The sequence below is a fragment of the Mobula birostris genome, chromosome 9 (genome assembly GCF_030028105.1).
Source record: "Mobula birostris isolate sMobBir1 chromosome 9, sMobBir1.hap1, whole genome shotgun sequence".
NCBI classification, from domain to species: domain Eukaryota; kingdom Metazoa; phylum Chordata; class Chondrichthyes; order Myliobatiformes; family Myliobatidae; genus Mobula; species Mobula birostris.
In genome coordinates this window covers 153555821-153581350 of record NC_092378.1, presented here as the reverse complement: position 1 = coordinate 153581350, position 25530 = coordinate 153555821, and the positions used below count along the sequence as shown (strand labels likewise).

Sequence of the window (25530 nt, the reverse complement as noted above, 5' to 3'; positions counted from 1 at the left end):
CAAAATCTAGATTTTAGATTTGGGTCATGGTAGCATAGCAGTTAACACAAAGCTCTTACAGCTCGGGGTGGAGATCAGAGCTCAATTCTGGCATCCTCTGTAAGAAGTTTGTACATTCCCTCCCACGAGCACGTCGGTTTCCTCCAGGTGCTCTGGTTTCTTCCCACATTCCAAAAGACATACCGGTTAGTAGGTTAACCCTAACTTGTTCTGTGATCAGGCTAGGGTTAAATCGGTGGGTTGCTGGGCCTTGTGACTCAGTGGTCTGGAAGGGTCTGTCCCACACTGTATCTTGAAATAAATAAAATAAATACTGGGGGAACCCAGCAGGTCAGGCAGCATCTATAGAGGGGAATAAACAGCCGACATTTCAGTTGCATTTAATGGACTCTGTTTATCCAGAATAAATTATATCTGGAAGCAAGTTAAATAGGGAATCTTTCCAAAAAAAAATCTAAGAGTAAATGTAAGAAATAAAGATCTCATGCACACTGTGTAGTCAGACAAAAAAAAACTATTAAAATAAAAACAAAGTACAAATTTTATTTCTCTCTTTGCATGGCAGGTGCCATTTTTTTCCACTTTCTTTAACAAAATATAATAGTTTTTCCATGAACACAAACCTTGTCTCAACATACAACTCAAATACAGATACAGGGAGAGATGAAGGGAAACTAACAAACAAACTACATGAAATGACGTTGCATAAAAAAATTAACTACATCAGTACAAGAAAGGGGGGTGGGTGCTGAAGTGGATGAACAGTCACACTGAGAGGACCTCCTCTCAATGGACTGAACAAATTGGTAAGTGCTTGAAATTCCACCCCCCTCTCCCAGAACAAAAAAGAATGCTAAAATGTCCTTCAGCAACTCTTCAGCTATGGATTCCAAGGTAGTCATGAGAAAGGATTTTGAGATCCCATCTGGTATGGTCCAGATTTCAATAGCCTCTCACTCCAGGCTTTGACTGTTTACAGTATTGGGAAGGTCCAAAAACACGCTCCAACTTTAAAAAATTCCTTTTTCTGAGAATAACACAGGGAATGCCACCTGGATCGGTCAGTGTGATGCAGCTCTAGTGTCATGGCAGAACTCTCTCCACTGGCTCCTTCTCCTTGCCCAGTGCTGGATTTTCTGTTGCCTCACTCTCCTCCCTGTCTGATTCATTATCAGACCAAGCTCGATTAGGTTGGACAATCACTACTGGTCGCTGCTCCTCCTCTGGCTTCTCTCGAGTCCCTTCAATGTGCTGGATTGCCTGCCATTTTAAAGAAATCCTCTATTAGTCAAACTGAGGGCAGAAGACAGATACAGGTAAAGTTAGATTAGATTTACATTTATTTATCTATCACATATACATCAAAACATACAACGAAATGCCTCATTTCCATTAACAACCAACACAATCAAGGATGTGGCGAGGGGCAGCCGGCAAGTGTCACCATACGTTCTGGCTGCAAATTATTAAAGAGTGTGAAATTGCAATGTTGAAATAAATCCTATTAATGCCACCCAGCATGATGGTGGCTGAATTACTTGCAAATTAGTACAGGAACATCAGGACTAGGGCTGCCAGACTGGGGAAAGGTTCTCTACCCAGGTATCCTGCCACCACTGAGGTCTCATCACTGGGACAGCGAACCATTACCTGTGCTACACACTGATTGCATTTTAATTTTGATTTTATGAAACTTATTTGTCGTGATATTTTGTTTTATGTGCTGTGTGTGATATGTGCTGTATGTTTTGTAGGTACACTGTGGCCTGGAGGAATGTTGTTGTTTGGTCGTATATATGTACAGTCAGATGACTATAAACTGGTAATTAATTACTCTGGCTATACTAGATTCTTCCAATTAAATTACTTAACACTTTATTATATCCAGTATTACACTCTTCCTCAATGTCAATGTTTTATCATTTCCTTCCTGTGAAGGTACATACAGGGCAAGGTATGGCACTGTAAAGTAGCAGCTAGCAGTATGTTTTACAGTGCCAGCGATCAGGATTCAAACCCCATTGCTGACTTAAGGAGTTTGCACATTCTCCCTGTGATCATGTGGGTTTCTTCCCACATTCCAAAGACGTTTGGGTTACGGTTAGTAAGTTGTGGACATGTTATATTAGCACAGGAAGCACAACAACACTTGAGGGCGGCCCCCAGCACATCCTCAGACTATGTTGGTCAGTGGCACAAATTATACATTTCACTGTGTTTCCATGTACATGTGACAAATAAAGCTAGTCATTAAGACATTGTTTTAGACCGCTGCCCATGCACATGTCCCCACTGGCCCTACTCTTATCTTTTCATTAAAGTCACTAATATGGATTGTAATACAGGTACCCATTAGTAACAGTGACTCTGTTCTCCAGCTTTCAATGACACAAAGTACCATGTTCAATCACAGCAGCCATTTGTTTGGAAATAATCTTTTCTGAGTGGTAGTTTTATCATGCTCCTTTTGGAAAATACAGAAATATTTACTAATAAACACACACATTAAATGTTGGAGGAACTCAGGTCGTTAGGCAGCACCTATGGAGAAGAATAAACAGTCAAGAACCTACATCAGAACTGGAAAGGAAGGGAAAAGAAGCCAGAGTAAGGGTGGGAGTAGGGGAGGAATTCAAGCTGGCAGGTGATGGGTGAGACCACATGGGGGGGGGGGTGAAGTGAGAAGCTGATAGGTGGAAAAGGCATTTACTGATAACCACTTACCCACGCACATCAGCATAAAACACTATTTCCCTTACACAATGCCACAGCAACTCCGTCCAGTCATTCCCTTTGTGTGTACTATAACCATATCCTCAAATAATAGGTGCCAGTATTTTGCCTAAAACATCGCTAATTAGTCAAAAGTTTTTTTTAAATTCTTTCTCACTCCCATTTAACAGCTAAAGATTAACTTTATTTGCCATTTATAGTACAGTGAAATGTGTCACTTGTGTCAACAACCACACAGTCCAAAGGTGTGCCAGGGGCTGCCCGCAAATGTTGCCATGCTTCCAATGCCAACACAGTATGTCCACAATTTACCAACCTTTACTAATCCGTAGGTCTTTGGAAATGTGGGAGGAAACCGGAGCACCCAGAGGAAACCCACGTGATCATGGTGGGAATTGAACCCCAATCGTTGGTGCTGTAAAGCTTTGCTCTAACTACCATGCTACTGTGCAACCTAGCTGTAATTTTCTTGATTGACATTTTACATCCATCACCTCCTAATCTGCTGGAACTGCTCTAGAAATAAGAAAATTTTGGAAAATCAGCACAAAGGCATGCACTGATTTTGGAATTATTCCTTTCAGGGCACGACAGTAGTGTAGTAGTTAGTATGGCACTATTATATCGCAGGGTGTTGGAGTCCAGCGTTCAATTCCGGTGTCCTCTATAAGGAAGTTTGTACGTTCTTCCCGTGCACGCGTGGGTTTTCTCCAGGTACCTTTCACAGACCAAAGACGTAGCAGTCAGTAGGTTAACTGGTCATTGTAAATTGCCCTGTGATTAGGCTAGTGTTACAGGTGTATTGCTGGCTGGCACTACTCAGGAGGCTGGAAAGGCAAGTTCTGAGCTGCATCTCTAAATAAATAATAGTAAATAAGTTCTCAGATGCAGACCAGCAAGTCCAGGGGTCCAGGCAGCTCTAGGCCTCCTCTTTCTCCTTACTTCTTTAAACCCTTGTTGTCCCCACCATTTTTAGCACTTTTCCAGAGATTTCTAAAACATAATTATCATGCTAATATTTTTCCTTTCGTTTAGTTACGTTTTTCGTTCCCATTTTAATTTCTCCTGCCTCTGCTTCGCTCTATTTGCAAATTTGAAGCAGATCTTATATTTCTTCTACTTAACTCTGATATTCCATCTGTCTTAATGAAAAGATTAATGGTTTATTTGTCACATCTACATCAAAACAGTGGAAGGCTTCATTTGTGTCAACAACCAACACAGTCCAAGGATGTGCTGAGGCCCACAAATATCGCCATGCTTCCAGCACCAACATTCCAGCATCCCCATAACTTATTAACCCTAACCTGTATGTCTTTGGACTGTGGGAGTAAGCTGGAGCACCCAGAGGTTATGGGGAGAACGTAGAAACTCCTTACAGACAGTGGCAGGAATTGAACCTCGATCAGTGATTGCTGTCACTGTGGAGCCTTGTGCTAACCACTATGTGTCCGTGCCACCCACTATAATCAATTTTTCCTCTTCAATCAACTTTTGGTGCTCTGGTAAGCACAGCAAATTTTAGGGATCAGCAACAATCTGTTTGCCGAAGTAATACATCTTCCTCATAGCAAGTATCATAGTGTCAGGGCGGTAGCCTTACCTGCACAATTGTGTCTAAGTTTTGTCTTGATGTAGTGGAGGAACTGTTGATAACGGTGGATGGTCCCATTGTCACCACAGTGACTTGGTGTGAAGGCATCGGAGGTGGAGTTTGCACTATGACAGTCGGATGGTGAGTTGATGCTGGAACAACAGGTGCCGGCAGCAGCTGAAAGATAACAGGAGAAAGGAAAATTCACAGTTTACAAAGAGTTAACCAAGTGGAGCAGCACAGTAGCATTGTAGTTAGCACAACACTTTTCAGTGCCAATGATCAGGGTTGAATTTCTGCCACATCTGTAAAGAATTTGTACATTCTCCCGTAACTGTGTGGGTTTCCTCCGAGCATAATTATGTGTGCTACATGTGCCTTGTGTCATGTATGACTATTGGTATTGTGCTTTGCACACTGGACCCAGAGGAACGCTGTTTTGTTTGGCTGCACTGTATTCATATATGGTTGAATGGCAATTAAAGTTGAACTTAACTCCCCTCTGTCCCCAAAATTGAGGGCTGACCTGTGTTACGCGACAGGGCTCGAGTTCCTGCTGCTCGCCCAGCTGAAGGATCTTGGACTGCTCCAGCTGCTGTTGCTGCATCTGTACCTGCTGCGCAATGGCCTTCAGCTTCTCGGGGTACACATGAGCTTCCAGCGAGCGAACCTGCTAACAGGCACATCTCATCAGCTTTTGTGCATAGGAGGAAGCCTTTCGAAAGTCAACTTAAAATCAAATGAAAAAGTCTGACTGCCCATCCCATGTTCATGCTTCATGTGAACAGGGAGTCATGGAGCACTACTGCACAGAAACAGGCCTTTCAGCCCATCTAGTCCATTCTATAGTCCCACCAACCCACACCAGGACCACAGCCATCCTTATCCCTCTCATCCTTGTACTTAACCAAGCTGCTCTTAAATGTCGCAATTGAAATCACAATCGTATCCACCACTTCCACCAATAGCTTATTCCACACTCACACCACCTGCTGAGTAAGAAGTTCCCCCTCAGGTTCTCCTTAAATGTTCCACTTTTCACCCTTAACTTATAGAAACATAGAAAATAGGTGCAGGAGTAGGCCATTCGGCCCTTCGAGCCTGCACTGCCATTTATTATGATCATGGCTGATCATCCAACTCAGAACCCCGCCCCAGCCTTCCCTCCATACCCCCTGATCCCCGTAGCCACAAGGGCCATATCTAACTCCCTCTTAAATATAGCCAATGAACTGGCCTCAACTGTTTCCTGTGGCAGAGAATTCCACAGATTCACTACTCTCTGTGTGAAGAAGTTTTTCCTAATCTTGGTCCTAAAAGGCTTCCCCTCTATCCTCAAACTGTGGCCCCTCGTTTGGACTTCCCCAACATCGGGAACAATCTTCCTGCATCTAGCCTGTCCAATCCCTTTAGGATTTTATACGTTTCAATCAGATCCCCCCTCAATCTTCTAAATTCCAACGAGTACAAGCCCAGTTCATCCAGTCTTTCTTCATATGAAAGTCCTGCCATCCCAGGAATCAATCTGGTGAACCTTCTTTGTACTCCCTCTATGGCAAGGATGTCTTTCCTCAGATTAGGGGACCAAAACTGCACACAATACTCCAGGTGTGGTCTCACCAAGGCCTTGTACAACTGCAGTAGTACCTCCCTGCTCCTGCACTCGAATCCTCTCGCTATAAATGCCAGCATACCATTCGCCTTTTTCACCGCCTGCTGTACCTGCATGCCCACTTTCAATGACTGGTGTATAATGACACCCAGGTCTCGTTGCACCTCCCCTTTTCCTAATTGGCCACCATTCAGATAATAATCTGTTTTCCTATTTTTGCCACCAAAGTGGATAACTTCACATTTATCCACATTAAATTGCATCTGCCATGAATTTGCCCACTCACCCAACCTATCCAAGTCACCCTGCATCCTCTTAGCATCCTCCTCACAGCTAACACTGCCACCCAGCTTCGTGTCATCCGCAAACTTGGAGATGCTGCATTTAATTCCCTCATCCAAGTCATTAATATATATTGTAAACAACTGGGGTCCCAGCACTGAGCCTTGCGGTACCCCACTAGTCACTGCCTGCCATTCTGAAAAGGTCCCGTTTATTCCCACTCTTTGCTTCCTGTCTGCTAACCAATTCTCCACCCACACCAATACCTTACCCCCAATACCATGTGCTTTAAGTTTGCACACTAATCTCCTGTGTGGGACCTTGTCAAAAGCCTTTTGAAAATCCAAATATACCACATCCACTGGTTCTCCCCTATCCACTCTACTAGTTACATCCTCAAAAAATTCTATGAGATTCGTCAGATATGATTTTCCTTTCACAAATCCATGCTGACTTTGTCCGATGATTTCACCACTTTCCAAATGTGTTGTTATCACATCCTTGATAACTGACTCCAGCAGTTTCCCCACCACCGACGTTAGGCTAACCGGTCTATAATTCCCCAGTTTCTCTCTCCCTCCTTTTTTAAAAAGTGGGGTTACATTAGCCACCCTCCAATCCTCAGGAACTAGTCCAGAATCAAAAGAGTTTTGAAAAATTATCACTAATGCATCCACTATTTCTTGGGCTACTTCCTTAAGCACTCTAGGATGCAGACCATCTGGCCCCGGGGATTTATCTGCCTTCAATCCCTTCAATTTACCTAACACCACTTCCCTACTAACATGTATTTCGCTCAGTTCCTCCATCTCACTGGACCCTCTGTCCCCTACTATTTCTGGAAGATTATTTATGTCCTCCTTAGTAAAGACAGAACCAAAGTAATTATTCAATTGGTCTGCCATGTCCTTGCTCCCCATAATCAATTCACCTGTTTCTGTCTGCAGGGGACCTACATTTGTCTTTACCAGTCTTTTCCTTTTTACATATCTATAAAAGCTTTTACAGTCCGTTTTTATGTTCACTGCCAGTTTTCTCTCATAATCTTTTTTCTCCTTCCTAATTAACCCCTTTGTCCTCCTCTGCTGAACTCTGAATTTCTCCCAGTCCTCAGGTGAGCCACTTTTTCTGGCTAATTTGTATGCTTCTTCTTTGGAATTGATACTATCCCTAATTTCTCTTGTCAGCCACGGGTGCACTACCTTCCTTGATTTATTCTTTTGCCAAACTGGGATGAACAATTGTTGTAGTTCATCCATGCAATCTTTAAATGCTTGCCATTGCATATCCACCGTCAATCCTTTAAGTGTCATTTGCCAGTCTATCTTAGCTAATTCACGTCTCATACCTTCAAAGTTACCCCTCTTTAAGTTCAGAACCTTTGTTTCTGAATTAACTATGTCACTCTCCATCTTAATGAAGAATTCCACCATATTATGGTCACTCTTACCCAAGGGGCCTCTCATGACAAGATCGCTAATTAACCCTTCCTCATTGCTCAAAACCCAGTCCAGAATAGCCTGCTCTCTAGTTGGTTCCTTGACATGTTGGTTCAAAAAACCATCCCGCATACATTCCAAGAAATCCTCTTCCTCAGCACCTTTACCAATTTGGTTCACCCAATCTACATGTAGATTGAAGTCACCCATTATAACTGCTGTTCCTTTATTGCACACATTTCTAATTTCCTGTTTAATACCATCTCCAACCTCACTACTACTGTTAGGTGGCCTGTACACAACTCCCACCAGCGTCCTCTGCCCCTTAGTGTTACACAGCTCTACCCATATCAATTCCACATCTTCCCGGCTTATGTCCTTCCTTTCTATTGCGTTAATCTCTTCTTTAACCAGCAACGCCACCCCACCTCCCCTTCCTTCATGTCTATCCCTCCTGAATATTAAATATCCCTGAACGTTAAGCTCCCATCCCTGGTCACCCTGGAGCCATGTCTCTGTGATCCCAACTATATCATAATCATTAATAACAATCTGCACTTTCAATTCATCCACCTTATTACGAATGCTCCTTGCATTGACACACAAAGCCTTCAGGCACTCTTTTACAACTCTCTTAGCCCTTATATAATTATGTTGAAAAGTGGCCCTTTTTAATGCTTGCCCTGGATTTGCTGGCCTGCCACTTTTACTTCTACTTCGAGTCTCACCCAACCTCAGTGAAAAAAGCCTGCTTACTTTTACCCCTCTTAACTTGGTACAGCTTTATCAAATCTCCCCTCCTTCTCCTACGCTCCAGGGGATAAAATTCTAGCCCATTCAACCTTTCCCTACAACTCAGTTCCAGCAACGTACTTACCAATTTTCTCTGTACTCTTTCAATCTTATTTACGTTGTTCCTGAAGGTAGGCTCCCAATTAAGGCTCTTTAGCTGATGTAGTCCTGCCTCCACCACTATTAACACCATTTTACAAACACAAAGTCCCCCATCATATCTTGCTGAGGAGCCACTGACCATTCAATCATGGGAGGCACTGGATCTCAGCTCAATCATGTCCCTACCCCATCATCCACGTCCAGACAAAGAACGTAGAACAGTCCTTCATCCTACAATGTTGTGCTGACCTTTTAACCTACTCCAAAATCAATTTAACCCCTCCCTCCTACATAGCCCTTAATGTAACTTTCATCCATGAGACTGTGTGAAATATATATATTTTTTTAATGTCCCTAATATATCTGCCACTATCAGCACTCCTAGTAGGGTGTTCCTGGCACCACTCTCTGTGTAAAGAATTTGCCTTTTGACATCTCTCCTATACTTTCCTCCAATCACCTCCAAATTATGTCCCCCGCCATTTCTGGCCTGGAAAAAAAGTCTCTGGCTGGGCACTCGATCTATATCTCTTTATCATTTTATACACTTCTCATCCTCCCCTGCTTCAAAGAAAAGCCCCAAATTCACTGAAACTATCCTCATAAGACATGTTCTCCAGTCCAGGCAGCATTCTGTTAATTCTCTTCTGTACCCTCTCTGAAGTTTCCACGTTCCAACATTGCTCCCAGATAGTACTGTCCTTGTTTGACAACCCAAAAATCAAATCTTGAATCTCTTGGTCTGCTTGCTGATTTTTGCCTTTATGAAAGAGGATTAAATCAAGCACACACCAACCTGTTCCTCCAGCATCATTCTAACAGAGCGTTCCTTATCCAGCTGCTGCCGCAGTTCAATCATCTCCCGTTTCAAGTCCTCTAGTTTCTCATCCTCCCAGACATCTGGGGAACCGATCCCTTCGTCTTTATCCTCTGCCCGCCTCCGTTTGGGTGAGGAGCCACTGTATTCCTGCATCCCAAAGACAAAGCTAAGTTAAACATCAGAGCAGCTAATCTGGGTACAATGCAGGCGAAATTCTTCTCAGATGCAAGAATAACTGCTGAGTCAAGTCAGTTTAATACGAGTCTACAAACTCATGTTCTCAGTGTTATTTATTTTTTATTTGCACAACCTGTCTTCATTTGAACATTAGTTGTTTATCAGTCTTTGTTTATGTGTAATTTTTCACAAATTCTATTGCATTTCTTTATTTTCCTTTTCTGTCTCTGAATGTTCCAATCATGGTCAACATTGCCTGAGCTGCTGTGTTCCCCCAGCAGTTTGTTTTTCCACTACAGTACGCTGTTGTGCAAAGGGACTGCCCTTTTCAGCAGAAGAGTACAGACTGTGCTACGTCAGTACAGTGTTGGTGAGGTATTACCTGCAATATGGTATACAGTTTTGCTCTCATACTTGAGAGATTTACAGCATTTGAAACAGATTGGTGGTGATATGATTTGTGATATCAAGGGACTGCTTTAAAGAAGATTAAAAATTTGCTTTATTTGTCATGTGTACATCAAGACATACAGTGAAATGGTCATTTATACAAGTACCAACAGTCGAGGACTGACTGGGGCAGGCCGCAAGTGTTGCCGTGCTTCCGGTGGCAATTTAGCATGCCCACAACTTATTACCCCTACCCATATATTTTTGGAGTGTGGGAGGAAACTGGAGCACCTCATGATCATAGGGAGAAAGTACAGACGGTGGTGGGAATTGAACCCAAGTTGCCAGCGCTGTAAAGTGTTGCACTAACTGCAGCACTGCCAAATGCAGTTTAGAAGAATGGAGGGGATCTTAAGGAACCACAATATCCTCAGGGAGATTGATAGGGCAGATAGTGGGAGGATATTTCCCTTCAAAGAGTAATCTAGAGCAAGGGGGCTTGGGCCCTCCATGCTAAGGCATCTTTGCATTGAGGGGCTATGTAATCTGCAGCCTACTGTTATAAAAGTCCATTGCTGACTGACAGTTCAATATCAACCCCCATGTTCAGTCAATCTACCATGGCTAAACCCGGAGTTGAATAATTCTGATACGTTTGTCATAGCTACACTCAGCCAGATCCTGGGCAGAAAGACAGTTTCCAGCAAACACTGCCTTGCATACCCTTCCCTTCCCAATCAGATGCTCACCTGAATGAAGCGCTTCAGCTGGGAGTTCTGCTGAAGTAGTCGGGTTTTCTCTTGCTCAAGTGAGAATATATATTCAGCAGTTTGCTGCAAAATGGCTGCCTGTGTGACGAGAAAACATACAGAGCGTAAACAGGATTTATCCACAGCATTCACTACCATGTCCCTCCATTTTGAAAGCATGCCTATCAAACGCAGCTGATTATTGGAGAGAAAAATTACAGGAAGTTTTTCCTCATACAGCAGCACTGCTCTCTCATTGTTCTTGCTTAAATACAACTAATTGATAGGACTTGTTGATTGATGGAAAAAGATAATTACCTAAAAAAACCTCTCCACTAGACTGACATCATTCCACTCCCCTATCTAAATCACATAACTATACATCACCAACACACAGGATTAATAGCAGGACTCTTAGCAGTGTGGAGGAATGGAGGAAATTTGGGGTTACACATCCAATAATCCCTCAAGTTTGCTATGCAAGTTAATAGAGTGGTTATGAAGGTGTATGGTGTGTTGGCCTTCATTAGTCAGGGGATTAAGTTAAGAGCCACAAGGTAATGTTACAGTTCTATAAAATTCTGATAAGACCACATTTGGAGTATAGTGCACAATTCATTATAGGAAGGATGTGGAAGCTTTAGAGAGGATGCTGAGGTTTGCCAGGATGCTGCCTGGATTAGACAGCATGTCTTATAAGGAAATGTTGTGAATGCTAGGGCTTTTGTCTATAGAGTGAAGGAGGATAAGAAGTGACTTGATAGAGGTGTAGATGATGCTAAATTGCATAGATCTAGTGGAAAGACCTTTCCCCCAGAGCAGAAGTAGCTAATACTGGGGGGGCGGGGGGCGGCATGATTTTAAGGTGACTGGAGGAAAGTATGGGAATGGAGGGGGAATGTCAGTAGTAGTTTTTTTTAAGAAAAAGAGTGGTACGTGTGTGGAACACCCTATGGGGGTCTTGGAAGAGGCAGATACATTAAGAGACTCTTAGACAGGTACATGGATGAAAGAAAAAAATGGAAGGCTATGCAAGAGGGAAGCTTTAGATTTACCTTAGAATGGGTTAAAGGATAAGCACAACATTATGGGCCAAAGGGCTTGAATTGTTCTGTGTCCCATGTTCAACCTTCTCCCCATCCAGCAAAGTTCCAAATAACACTATCCCTTTCCAATAAGTGCCCTACAGCACTCCCAACAGACCCTCAGGGGAATCACCAAAGACAAGTCTCTGCCCAACCTTGCTCAGTTTCTCGCCATCTGTGTGTGGTATCAGTGTCTTCAGGGACTGGAAGCCAGCATTGATGCTTTGCATTCGGCGTCGTTCATTGCTGTTGGCGATCTCTCTCCGTATCCTCCTCTCCTGGTCTCTTTGAGACTCCTGGGACAGTGGAATATTAGCCAAGCTGGAAGAACAATTGGGACTTTTTTAGCCTTATCTCAGATAATTTCCTGTACAGTACACTCTTTACTGATAAAAGTATTCAAAGTTTGCAACTGAAAAATAATTGTCCAAGATCATTGCCCGGTTTTAGTAAAGATTCATTTACCTTTCCCCATGCAGCCTAATGTAAAATTTATAAAGAATCAGTCACTAAATGGTCATTCCTGGGGGTTCAGCCCTTGTATTGATGGATCCATCATTATTTTCTACATCTGCACTTAGTTTCTTTACTCAGAGGGTGGTGAGAGTGTGGATCGAGCTGCCAGCAGAGGTGGTGAATACAGGTTTGACTTCAATGTTTAAGAGAGATCTGGATAGATACAGTGGCATGCAGTAGTTTGGACACCCCTGGTCAAAATTTTTTTACTGTGAATAGTTAAGTGAGTAGAAGATGAACTGATCTCCAAAAGTCATAAAGTTAAAGATGAAACATTATTTTCAACATTTTAAGCAAGATTAGTGTATTATTTTTGTTTCGTACAATTTTAGAGTGCAAAAAAGGAAAGGAGCACCATGCAAAAGTTTGGGCACCCCAAGAGATTTGAGCTCTCAGATAACTTTTACCAAGGTCTCAGACCTTAATTAGCTTGTTAGGGCTATGGCTTGTTCACAGTCATCATTAGGAAAGGCCAGGTGATGCAAATTTCAAAGCTTTATAAATACACTGACTCCTCAAACCTTGTCCCAATAATCGGCAGCCATGGGCTCCTCTAAGCAGCCTCCTAGCACTCTGAAAATTAAAATAAATGATGCCCACAAAGTAGGAGAAGGCTATAAGAAAATAGCAAAGCATTTTAGGGTAGCCATTTCCTCAGTTCATAATGCAATTAAGAAATGGCAGTTAACAGGAATGGTGGAGGTCAAGTTGAGGTCTGGAAGAGCAAGAAAACTTTCCGAGAGAACTGCTCGTAGGATTGCTAGAAAGGTAAATCAGAACCCCCGTTTGACTGCAAAAGACTTTCAGGAAGATTTAGCAGACTCTGGAGTGGTGGTGCACTATTCTACTGTGCAGCGACACCTACACAAATATGACCTTCATGGAAGAGTCATCAGAAGAAAACCTTTCCTGCGTCCTCACCACAAAATTCAGTGTCAGAAGTTTGCAAAGGAACATCTAAACAAGCCTGATGCATTTTGGAAACAAGTCCTGTGGACTGATGAAGTTAAAATAGAACCTTTTGGCTGCAATGAGCAAAGGTATGTTTGGAGAAAAAAGGGTGCAGAATTTCATGAAAAGAACCCCTCTCCAACTGTTAAGCATGGGGGTGGATCGATCATGCTTTGGGCTTGTGTTGCAGCCAGTGGCACGGAGAATATTTCACTGGTAGAGGGAAGAATGAATTCAATTAAATACCAGCAAATTCTGGAAGCAAACATCACACTCTCTGTAAAAGAGCTGAAGATGAAAAGAGGATGGCTTCTACAACAGGATAATGAACCCAAACACACCTCAAAATCCACAATAGACTACCTGAAGAGGCACAAGCTGAAGGTTTTGCCATGGCCCTCACAGTCCCCCGACCGAAATATCATCGAGAATCTGTGGATAGACCTCAAAAGAGCAGTGCGTGCAAGACGGCCCAAGAATCTCACAGAACTAGAAGCCTTTTGCAAGGAAGAATGGGCAAAAATCCCCCAAACAAAAAGACTCTTAGCTGGCAACAGAAAGCGTTTACAAGCTGTGATACTTGCCAAAGGAGGTGTTACTAAGTACTGACCATGCAGGGTGCCCAAACTTTTAATTCGGGCACTTTTCCTCTTTTATTATTTTGAAACTGTAAAAGGTGGAAACAAAAAAAAGTAATCTTGCTTAAAGTATTAAAGAAATGTGTCATCTTTAACTTTATGCATTTTGGAAATTAGTTTATCTTTTATTCGCTTAGCTATTCACAGTAACAGAAATTTTGATTAGGGGTGCCTAAACTTTTGCATGCCACTGTACATGGATGGAAGGGGTATGGAGGGCTATAGTCCACATGCAGGTCAATGAGAGTAGGTAGTTTAATAGTTCAGCATGGACTAGATGGGCCAAATGGCCTGTTTCTGTGCTGTAGTGCTGCAGAGTGAAGCAGGTCAGATACAGACAGGCTGTACTTACACCCACATGCCAACAGAGGACTGCAACACTGCCCTGGGAGGCTGCAGTGAGGCACATTCAATATAAACAGCTTTCTACCACATAGCTGGCACAGAACTTCAGTATGGAAACCCTTGACAGGAAGTGCATTCAGATGCAAGGTCTTAATTATACTAACTTTTTTTCAAAAATGTGTCAAATGCAAAGCTCTCTGGTTACTGATTTTGTCAAAGGACTTTGAAAAACAAAAACCAGCTGGCAGCTTCAAACATTCAAGCTGAAACTGATACTTTCGAATTGCAGAATTTCCTGCCTCAGGATCAGCTAATAGTGACTCGGTCTAGCTACTCATTTAACCCTTTCAGGTCTGTGGGCAGTCAGCATGAGCTCAAATTCTATTGTCAAATACCATACTTCACAGGTGTCAGAGCAGTGGATCCAGTAGAGGTATCAGAATCAAGTTTATGGTCACTAACATGTGAAATTTGTTGTTTTGCAGCACCTGTGCCATGCAAGACATTTTTAAAAATCCCAATTTATAATAAGAATATATATAAAAACAAATAAATACTGCAAAAAGAGAGGAAAATAGTGAGGTAGTGTTCATGGACTGTTTAGAAATCCGATGGCAAAGGGGAAGAAGCTGTTCCTGAATGATTGAGTCTGGGTCTTCAGGTTCCTGCACCTTCTCCTTGATGGTAGTAACGTAAAGCGTGCATGTTCTGGGTAGTGAGGCTCCAAGATGGATGCTGCCTTCTTGAGGAATTGCCTGATGGAGCCATAGTGCAAGGGCAGACAAGTACTAAAAGTGCCAACACCAAATACCCTGGACAGTGCCAAATACCACGATTTCAGCTGAATACTGTCAAATGCTGCACGTAAATACCACACAAGAACAGTCAAATATGCTACAAGCATAACCCAATACTGAACTAACTCCCTCAGTCTACCTGCTAGACCAAATACCATCCAAGTTCAATCACTGAATCTGAGAAGGTTCCTGAGAATGAAAGGGTTAATGCATGAGGAATGTTTGATGGCTCCGGACCTGTACTTGGAGTTTAGGAGAATGAGGGAGGATCTCACTGAAACCTATTGAATACTGAAAGGCCTAGATAAAGTGGATGTGGAGAGGATGCTTCCTATAGTGGGGGAGTCCAAGACTAGGGCACACAGCCTTAGAATGAAGAGACATCCATTTAGAACAAAGGTGAGGAGGAATTTCTTCAGCCATTGGGTGGCGAGTTTCATTGTCACAGAAAACCATGGAGGCCAAGTCATTGGATGTATTTAAAGTGGAGGTTGATAGGTCCTTGAGTTCTTGATTAGTAAAGGTATCAAAGGTTACAGGGAGAAGGCAGGAGAATAGGGTTGAGAGGGATAATAAATCAGCAATGATGGAATGTTGGAGTAGACTTGATGGGCCAAATGGCCTAATTTGCTCCCGTGTCTTATGGTCTTAAATCAAATAAAGGAGGTTAACATATATTGGATGGTCCAGCCAAAACTTTTATAAGGGCAGTGAATGAATAAAAGCACTATTGTATTAGAAATGCAGTCACGGTGTGAGACTTTAATGCTCTGCTGTCTGTCAGGAGTCTGTACATTCCCATGACCGTGTGGGTATCCTCAGAGTGCTCTGGTGTCCTTTCAGAGAGAGAGACTGTAATGCTCTGCTGTCTGTCAGGTGTTTGTACATTCTTCCCTTGACTGTGTGGATTTCCCCTGGGTGCTCTGGTTTCCTCTCACATTCCAAGACATATGGGTCAACGTTAGCGGGCATGTTATGTTGGCACCAGAAGCATGGCAACACTTACGGGCTGCCCCCAGCGCAATCCTCAGACCACAAACAACACCATTCATTGTATTAACGTTTTGATGTACTTCTCACAAATCAAGCTAATCTCTCTCTCTATGGAAAAAAATTTACAGAAACACATTTTAAAAATGCCTGAGCTCAGAGATCCACTGAAGACAGCTCACTAAGGCATATTACTGTCCAGTTTATACATTCCAAGTTCAGCTACAGCATGGGTTAGAAACCGAGTAAAACTCCCTCTACACAGTCCCATCAAACATTCTTCAGATACAGACTGCAATGGTTATATACAAAATAAAGATCACTCTATACTGTCCCACACAACAAAACAGGACTGAGAGGCAGAGTAAAGGCCTTCCCCATCAGCTTGAACCATTCTCCTCTGCCCACAGAATTGCCACTCACTGGATGTTTTTGTTTATTGCACCATTCTCTGTAAACTTTAGAGACGTGAATGAAAAATCACAACATTTCAGCAGTTTCTGAGATACTCAAGCCACGCCATCTGGCACCAACAATTATTCCATGGTCAGAGTCCCTTAGATCACATTTCTTCCCTAGTCTGATATTTGGTCTGAACAACTGAACCTCTTGACCATGTCTACATGCTTTTCTGCATTGAGTTGCTGCCACATAATTGGCTGATTAGATATTTGCAATAATGGGCAGGCGTGCCTAATAAAGTGGCCATGAAGTATGTCCACGTCCAACGTGTCCACATCTGATTAACATCACATTAAACACATCCACACAGGAACTTCAAAGAACAGGGCACCTCTCACATTCTTACACTTAGGCTAAAATGAAAGATTGGACAAGCGGGGGTCGTTTTCTTTGAAACACAGGAGCATGTGTATACAAACTATTTCAACCTGAATTCCACATTCCTTCCCACCCTTGGTAGTCCTTCCCCACCTACTTATCAATAATCTATTTGCTTCTACCTTTGAGAGAGAATTCCAGAGAATTATAACCTCACACATTAAAAAAAAAATCACTTTATCCTTACTTAATTGGACAGATCTTATTCTGAGTGACCTTCAGCTCCGTATTTGGAAACTTTCTGTCCACAATCATTCTGCCGATTTGCTACAGGATCATAAGTTTCAATCAAGTTATCTGCCTTCTAAATGCGATCAGTTACACAGAACAGGCCTTTCAGCCCACAATGCTGTGCTGACCCTTTAGCCGACACCAAGATCAATCTAACCTTTTCCCCATAAGGCAACTTGCCCACTCTGGGAAAATCTAGTAAACCTTCTCTGAACCATTTGAACATATTTGCATCCTTGGAAACACAAGAAACCGTTGAAGAGTAAAGCACAGGAACAGGCCCTTTGGCCCACAATGTTGTGCTACACTAAATATATTAGTAATCAAATGGCCAACTAAACCAATCCTTTCTGTCCATATCCCTCCATTTTCCTCACATTCATGTGCCCATCTAAATGTAACATACAAAAAAGAAAGACCCCGTACACAACATCTCTTAGAAGTCTCTACCCCAGACACTGCATTCCAGGCACTGACAGCTCTGTAAAAAAACACTTGCCTCTCATATTTCATTTAAAATTACCCCCTCCCACCTTAAATGCTTGCCCTCTGGTATTACACATTTCCACCCTGATACTGTCTGTCTACTCTATCTATGCCTCCCATAATCTTATAAGCCTCTAGCAGATCTCCACTTCGCCTCCACTGCTGAAGAGAAAACAATGGAGTTTGTCCAACCTCTCATTAGAGCACATGCACTCCAGTCCAAGCAGCACCCTCTCCAAAATCTCAACATCCTTCCTATAATGAGGCGACCACAATGGTATGCAATACTCCAGATGCAGCTAACTAGAGTTTTATAAAGTTGCAACATAACTTCCTGACTTTTGAACTCAGTGCCTCAACTAACAAAAGGCAAGCATTTCATATGCTTTCTTTACCACCCTATCGTATATGCTGGAATCTGGAGCAAGAAAATGCAAAACGGAGGAACTCAGCAGATCAGGCAGCATCTGAGGAGGGAAAGCAGAGTCAACATTTTGGGTCATCCAAATTTACATCCTTCCCCAAATGAGAGCAATGTGCAGATGTGACCTCATTAATGCCCAATATAGCTGAAACGTAACCTTCTTCATTTTCTATTCAATTCCCCTTACAACTCTGCTGCCAGGGGAAGACAACTTTATACATCTTAATTGAGAACTGAGAGCAAATAAATACTATTTGACCACAAGATATAGGAGCAAAATTAGGACATTCAGCCCATCAAGTCTGCTCCACCATTCCATCACAGCTGATTTATTATCCGTCTCAAACCAATTCTCCTACCTTCTCCCTATAACCTTTGACACCCTTACAAATAAAGAAGCTATCAACATCCACTTTAAATATACCCAATGACTTGGCCTCCACAATTGTCTATGGCACTGAATTCCACAGATTCACCAAAAGAAATTCCTCCTCATCTGTTCTAATTAGGCATTCTTTACTGACAGTGCTATCTAAAATCGGCAGCATAGATTTACAATAATTGATGGAAGGATTAGGGAAAAGAGGGGAAATTCTTTCTTTCCCCACCCCAGAGGAAGATAGCATCTATAACTCTGCCTGTAAGAGCGTGGAGGGAGACATGCTTGACAGGTTTCAATGCTTGAAGTGCATTCAGAAAACAGTGACTATTGCTGGAAAGTCTGATGAGGATGGGTATGGCTTTTTTTTTAAATGTCATAGACACAGTGGGCCAAATGGCCTCCAATGTCATTAAGTTTTCTACAACAATATAAATCAGATTCCACATCAGTGTGTTTAAGGAGAATCTGATGGTGAGTGGTGTCATAACCTTGTACTCAGCGCGATCAAGACTAAGAGATAGATTGTGGACTTCCAGAGGGGAAGTCTACACCAGTCCACATCAAATTCAGCAGTGGATGAGTGTCAACATCTCTGAAGATTTATCCTGAGCCCAACATATTGATGCAATTACAAAGTCACAACAGCAGCTACATTTCATCAGGAGTTTAACGAGAAGACTCTGGCATTCTACCTGATTGCATCACCATCTGGTACGAAAGTACCAATGCACAACATAAGGAAAAAAGCCGCAGAGGGTTATAAACTCAGCCAGCTCCATCACAAGCACTAGCCTCCCCACCATCAAGGGCAGCTTCAAAGCTCGATGTCCCGCGAAGACAGCATCCATCATTAAGGAAATGAATTGTATTGATTTTATTTCTTACATCCTTCACATACGTAAGTAAAAATCTTTATGTTACGTCTCCCTCTAAATGTACAATGTGCAAATTATAGTAATTTGTAATAAATAGTATGTTCAGTAAGATATACAACAGAACAGTCAATAAAGCTTAGAAGCTATGGGATCTTCAACAATGAGGACATGCCCTCTTCAATTTACTACCATCGGGGTACAGGAGCCTGAAGACATACACTCAAGTTTTAGAAACAGTTTTTTCAAAGTTCAATGTAAATTTATTATCAAAGCACATATAGGTCACCATATACTACTGGAAGATTCATTTTCTTCTCCTCTGCCATCAGATTTTTGAACAACGAACCCACGAACACTACCCCTCTTTTTATGCACTACTTATTTTTTTATATTTCTTATAAATTATTTTTCTATTTGTATTGCATTGTAAAGCACCAAATTTCATAAATGGACAAGAGTTATCACAAAAAAAAACAAACAAAATAAGCACAAGTATTAGCATCAGTCAATTTGGTTGACTGTTTGTAGACTGTAATCTGTAGTTATCTTTATTCAGTATCAATAGAGAGACAGAATGTAATGCTGGCACCAGACTGACTCAAAATATCTCACCTAAGATATCCAAGGTGTTTAGAGGGAGAGCAACAAATATACAAGTGACAGCCCACGTCCGGAAGGGTCTGCCAGATCCAGCCTGCAATTTTCAACGGGAGACCGTGACTTCCAAGGGTCTCCCAATCAAACGGACTACAACTCCCAACGAGTCCCGCTGCCCCTGGAGGCTCCAGCCTGCAGCTTTCAGTGAGAGACCGTGACTCCCAGGGTTCCCCCGGGCCACAATATGGACTACAACTCCCGACAAGCCCCGCGTCTAAGTACGCTAGCTGCGCTGCAGAGAAGCAGGCAGGCCTGAAGCGCCGTTCGGCCTCATCCTCCACCCGGGCCGAGACCCAGGGGGGGTGGGGGGGCGGTCAGAGGGAGGGAGACAATATGCACCTCACGTCGCTCCGGAAGGACAGGCAAAGAGCTACCTTCGACATCCCTCTCTCGACCCAGCTTTCAAATTCTACCTGACCGCCTATAAAGATACACCCGGAAAGTGCCCAGACCCACGTGCGCCCCGGGGCCAGGATGGAGGGGGTGTTGTTTCGGCTGCTGCTGCTGCTGCAGGCAGACCGGAGCACGGGTGTGCAAGAGTGCGGGCGGAATCCCCTTGCCACCACGGTGCTGAGCGGCGTGGCTGCGATCCTCCCCACGTGGGTCCGGTTGTATCCGTTCCACTTCAGCCTGTTGCCCTGGAACCGCCGCGTCCAGGAGCCCGAATCCACGTGTAAACCTTCCAAAACCTCCCTGCAACGGCAGCACCAGTCCCGCTGCCGCCTCCCGACCCGCCCGAGCACCTGAAAGCTCTTCCATCAAGGCAGCAAATAGAGCCGTGTTTGTAGCGAATAAAATACAGATATAAAAAAAGGGGGAAAGAAAAGTACACACCTACAGAGACCTCCTATCACTTCTTTCTCAGTCTTCCTGAAATCCTGGAATGAAGGTACCTTTTGAGTGGGCACCACGAAATATTCCATGTCTTGCACTTGGATGAAAAATAAACTGCCCAAAAATAATAATTGCGTTAAATTAAAAAAAAATCAGTCTGAGTGCAGGCTACGTGTGTGTGTTTCCAGCTGATCGCTGTATCAGATGGTTGTAAATGGCGGGAAACAGCTGGTGCTTTCGCAGCACCGCCGCCTCCTTCCGCCGGCACCGGCATTGCATGTAAACAAAGGACTATTGCCCAGTGCCTGCACCAGGCAGCCGGCTTGTGTCTACAGCACAGACTCCTTGCAGCGGGGGGAACCGGAGTGGGCTCGGGCTGACACTGAAGGGGAAAGAAGCGGGCAGCGCTGGGTAACAGGAGGGCTGGGGGTGATTCTGCAGGCGCCACTGCCTGCGTCTGTGGATGGGGGTGAAGCGGCTCATCAGCTGACGGCTGGCAGAGCCGAGAGGAAAAGCAACCGCTTCTGTGACATTGGAGCAGCTGAGAACACAGCGAGAGAGGCGCAAATACAACCGCGCCCGCCCACTCACTCCGGCTCTCCTTTAAAGAGACAACACGCGGCCCTTAGCTGATTTCCACCCCGTCTTAGAGGCTGCGCCGTTTCGCACCCTCAGACATAGCAGTAGAGTTAGGCCATTCGGCCCGTCGAGTCTGCTCAGCCATTCCATCAAGGCTGATATATTATTCATTTTCCCTCTAAACCCTATTCTCCTGCCTTCTCCCCGTAAGCTTTGACACTCTAACTAAGCAACCGCTTTAAATATTTTCAGTGACTTGGCCTCCACAGCCATATGTGGCAATCAATTCCACAGATTCACCACTCGCTGGCTGAAGATGTTCCTTCTCATCTCTGTTCTAAGTGGATGTCTGGGGCTGTGCTCTCTGGTCCTAGGCTATAGGAAACTTCCTCTCCATATCCACAACCTAGACCTTTCAATATTTCAATGAGATTCCCACCCGCCCCTCATTTTCTAAACTCCAGCAAGTACAGGCCCAGAGCCATCAAACACTCATCATATGTTAACACGAGGAAATCTGCAGATGCTGGAAATTCAAGCAACACACATCAAAGTTGCTGGTGAATGCAGCAGGCCAGGCAGCATCTCTAGGAAGAGGTACAGAGAGGTGTCCTGAGAAGGGTCTCAGCCCGAAATGTCGACTGTACCTCTTCCTAGAGATGCTGCCTGGCCTGCTGCGTTCACCAGCAACTTTGATGCGTGTTACTCATTATATATTTATCCTTTTCATTCTCGGAATCATTCTGGTGAACGTCCTCTGGACCCTCTCCAAACCCAGCACGTGCTGTCTTAGATAAGGGGTACAAAATGGCTCACAGTACTCTATGTGTGGTCTGCCCAGTGCCTTATAAAGTGTCAGCATCACACTTGTGCTCTTATATTCTAGTCTTCTCAAAATGAATGCTAACATTGCACTTGCCTTCCTTTCCACTGACTCGACCTGCAAGTTAACCTTTAGGGAATCCTAATTCCCTATGCACCTCTGATTTTTGACTTTCCTCCCTGTTTAGAAAATAGTCCAGGCCACAAAGCAGTCAATTCCATCACCCAAATCATTGACATATAACATGAAAAGTAGTCGTCCCAATACTGAACTCAGTGGAACACCACTGGTCACTGGCAGCTAACCTGAAAAAGGCCTTTATTCCCACTTGATGCCTCCAGTTAGCAAATCTTCTATCCATGCTAGTATCTTTCTGTGATACCATGGGCTGTTATCTTATTAAGCAGTCTCATGTGTGGCACCTTGTCAAAGGCCTTCTGAAAATCCAAGTAAACATCCACTGACTCTCCTTTGTCTGTCCTGCCAGTTTTTTTCCCTCAATAAATTTTTTAAGACTACTGTTGGTTGTGTTTGTAATAGGAGCATAAGAAACTCTAGGGACATTCCCTGAATTGCAGGGACCAGTGCTTGCTTTAAGATTAAAATGTAATTTTATCGATTTTTCCTATCACATTGTAATGTAAGATTACAGAAAAACAATTCCCTAATTTCACAAGCGATGACAGTTGGATGTGTATATGTTGGAAGCATATCAGAGAAAACTTAGTAAACTCTCCTCCCCCACCTTTTTCTCGCTTCTGCCCCCTTTCTTTTAGTCCTGAGGAAGGGTCTCTGCTGCTTATTTCCCTCCATAGATGCTGCCTGACCTGCTGAGTTCCTCCAGAATTTTGCGTGTGTGTGTGTTGCTGTGGATTTCCGCATCTGCAGAATCTCTGATATCTGGCATGAACATGTTGTTTAATGAGGGAAAGGTTGACCAGGTTTGGGCTCAGATCTGCTGGAACTTGAAAGAGTGAGAAGAGAATTGATTGTAAAATATAAAATACGGAGGCAACACAAGAGAGCCTGCAATATCCTGAGGTGGCTTGACAGGGTGGATGAGGGAGAAAACTCTGGTGTTGGAGAACTAGGCATCAATAGTAATAAGGGATTGCCCATTTAAGACAGAGATAAGGCATGTTTTTTCTCAGTTCGGAGTACAGTATTTGGAACTTAGACCATAAGACATAGGAGCAGAATTTAGGCCATTCAGCCATCATAGCTGATGTATTATTCCTCTCTCCCGCCTTCTCCCTGAATACTTTGATGCCTCTACTGATCAGGGACCTATCAATCTCGACTTTAAATATACCTAATGATCTGGCCTCCACAGCAGTCCATGGCAATGAACTCCACAGATTCAACACCCTCTGCCTAAAGAAATCTCAGTTCTAAAGGGACATTCTTCTATTCTGAGGCTATGCCCTCGTCCTAGACTCCCGTACTACACAAAACATCCTCTCTAGGCCTTTCCATATTCAGGTCTTTTTCAGAGTCACAGAATACACCCAACCAGTCCATTCTGACCAAGGTGCCCACCCAGCTAGTCCTAATTTTCTGTGTTTGGCCTATCTCCCTCTAAGCCCCAACCCTCCATACACCTGTCCAAGTGCTTCGTAAATGATACTATTGTACCCAGCTCAACCACTTCCTCTGGCAGGTCATTCCAAACACACATCACCCTCAGCGTGAAAATGTTGCCTCTCGAGTCCCCTTTAAATCTTTACCCTCTCATTCTAAGCATATGACCCACACATGGTAAGATGGAGTAAATAAAAATTGACCCAGTTCAGGTGTTTAAAATGAAAAAAGGGTAGATAGAAAAACATAAAATGCTGGAGGAATTCAGCAGGTAGGGCAGCATCAATAGATCATCGTTTCAGGCCAAATCCTTCAACAGGGCTAGAAAGGAAGGGGAAAGAAGCCCGAATAATAAAGGGGGGGGGTCTAAATGATGATAGGTGAATCATAAATGCTGATGAAGGGTCTCAGTCCGAAACTTGAATCTCCATAGATGCTGCCTGACCTGCTGAGTTCCTCCAGCACTTTGTGTGTGTTACTCTGGTGATAAGTGAAGCCAGGCCGGGGGGAGATGTGAAAAGCTGGGAGGTGATAGGTGGAAAAGGTTAGGGTTAGGCTGAAGAAGAAGAAATCTGATAGGAGAGGAGAGTGGACCACGGGAGAAAAGGAAGGACGAGGGACACCAGAGGGAGGAGATAGGTAAGTGAGGAGAGGAGAAGAGATAAGAGGGCAGCCAGAGTGGGGAATGGTAGAAGAAAGAAGTGTGAGGGGAAAAGATTACCGGAAGGTAGAGAAATCGATGTTCATGCCAGTAGATTGGAAGCTATCTAGACTGCCTGCGAGGTGTTGCTCCTCCAACCTGAGAGTGGCCTCATCATTGCAGTAGAGGAGCCCATGGACCTTCGTGTTGGAAAGGGAATGGAGACTGGAATTAAAATGGTTGGCCACTGGGAAATCCTACTTGTAGAAGAATACTGATTCCTACATTAGGGGAGGAATCTGTGTCAAGAGAACATAATGTTAAATTTGGAGCTGTGTTGTGAGAAGGACCTTGGTGAGACCACACCTGGAGTACTGTGTGCAGTTTTGGTCTCCAAATTTGAGGAAGGACATTCTTGTTATTGAGGGAGTGCAGCGTAGGTTCACAAGGTTAATTCCCGGGATGGCGGGACTGTCATATGTCAAAAGATTGGAGCGACTGGGCTTGTATACTCTGGAATTTGTAAGGCTGAGAGGGGATCTTATCGAAACATATAAGATTATTAAGGGATTGGACACGCTGCAGGCAGGAAGCATGTTCCCGCTGATGGGTGTGTCCAGAACCAGAGGCCACAGTTTAAGAATAAGGGGTAAGCCATTTAGAACGGAGTTGAGGAAAAACTTTTTCACCCAGAGAGTGGTGGATATATGGAATGCTCTGCCCCAGAAGGCTGTGGAGGCCAAGTCTCTGGATGCTTTCAAGAAAGAGATGGATAGAGCTCTTAAAGATAGCGGAATCAAAGGTTATGGGGATAAGGCAGGAACTGGATACGGATTGTGGATGATCAGCCATGACCACAGTGAATGGCGGTGCTGGCTCGAAGGGCCGAATGGCCTACTCCTGCACCTATTGTCTATTGTCTATTAAGTAAACTCTGGCTCCATTTTTTCATATGAAAATTAGTAGGAACTTTCAATTCCCTTCTAAAAATTAAACATGGTCACTTCTGTAAATAGCCAGTTTGTGCAAAGCAATATCCCACAAATATTGATATCCATCATTTAATCTGTTTTGGTTTTGCTGTTTGAGAAATAAATATTGGCTGCAGGATATCAGAGAAAGATTCTCGTCAAACCCAGGCCACATTAAAATGAAACAGTGCAGTA

General features: G+C 43.5%; 1 protein-coding gene across 3 annotated transcripts; it reads right to left on the bottom strand.

Moving 5' to 3' along the window:
• Positions 1 to 553: 553 nt before the first annotated feature.
• tfap4 (transcription factor AP-4 (activating enhancer binding protein 4)) lies at positions 554 to 21045 on the bottom strand. Of its 3 annotated transcripts, none has more exons than XM_072269574.1 (7): positions 20742 to 21045; positions 11931 to 12096; positions 10691 to 10789; positions 9351 to 9521; positions 4854 to 5000; positions 4337 to 4504; positions 554 to 1260 (listed from the first exon to the last, which is right to left on the bottom strand). In XM_072269574.1, the coding sequence occupies exons 1-7, from the start codon at positions 20828 to 20830 to the stop codon at positions 1084 to 1086; spliced, it is 1017 nt and encodes a 338-aa protein (XP_072125675.1). In that variant the 5' UTR covers positions 20831 to 21045; the 3' UTR covers positions 554 to 1083. The 3 variants fall into 3 exon arrangements, with proteins under 3 accessions (XP_072125675.1, XP_072125676.1, XP_072125677.1); XM_072269575.1 differs by having other exon boundaries at positions 4854 to 4997; positions 20742 to 21044; XM_072269576.1 differs by lacking the exon at positions 4854 to 5000.
• Positions 21046 to 25530: the final 4485 nt, after the last annotated feature.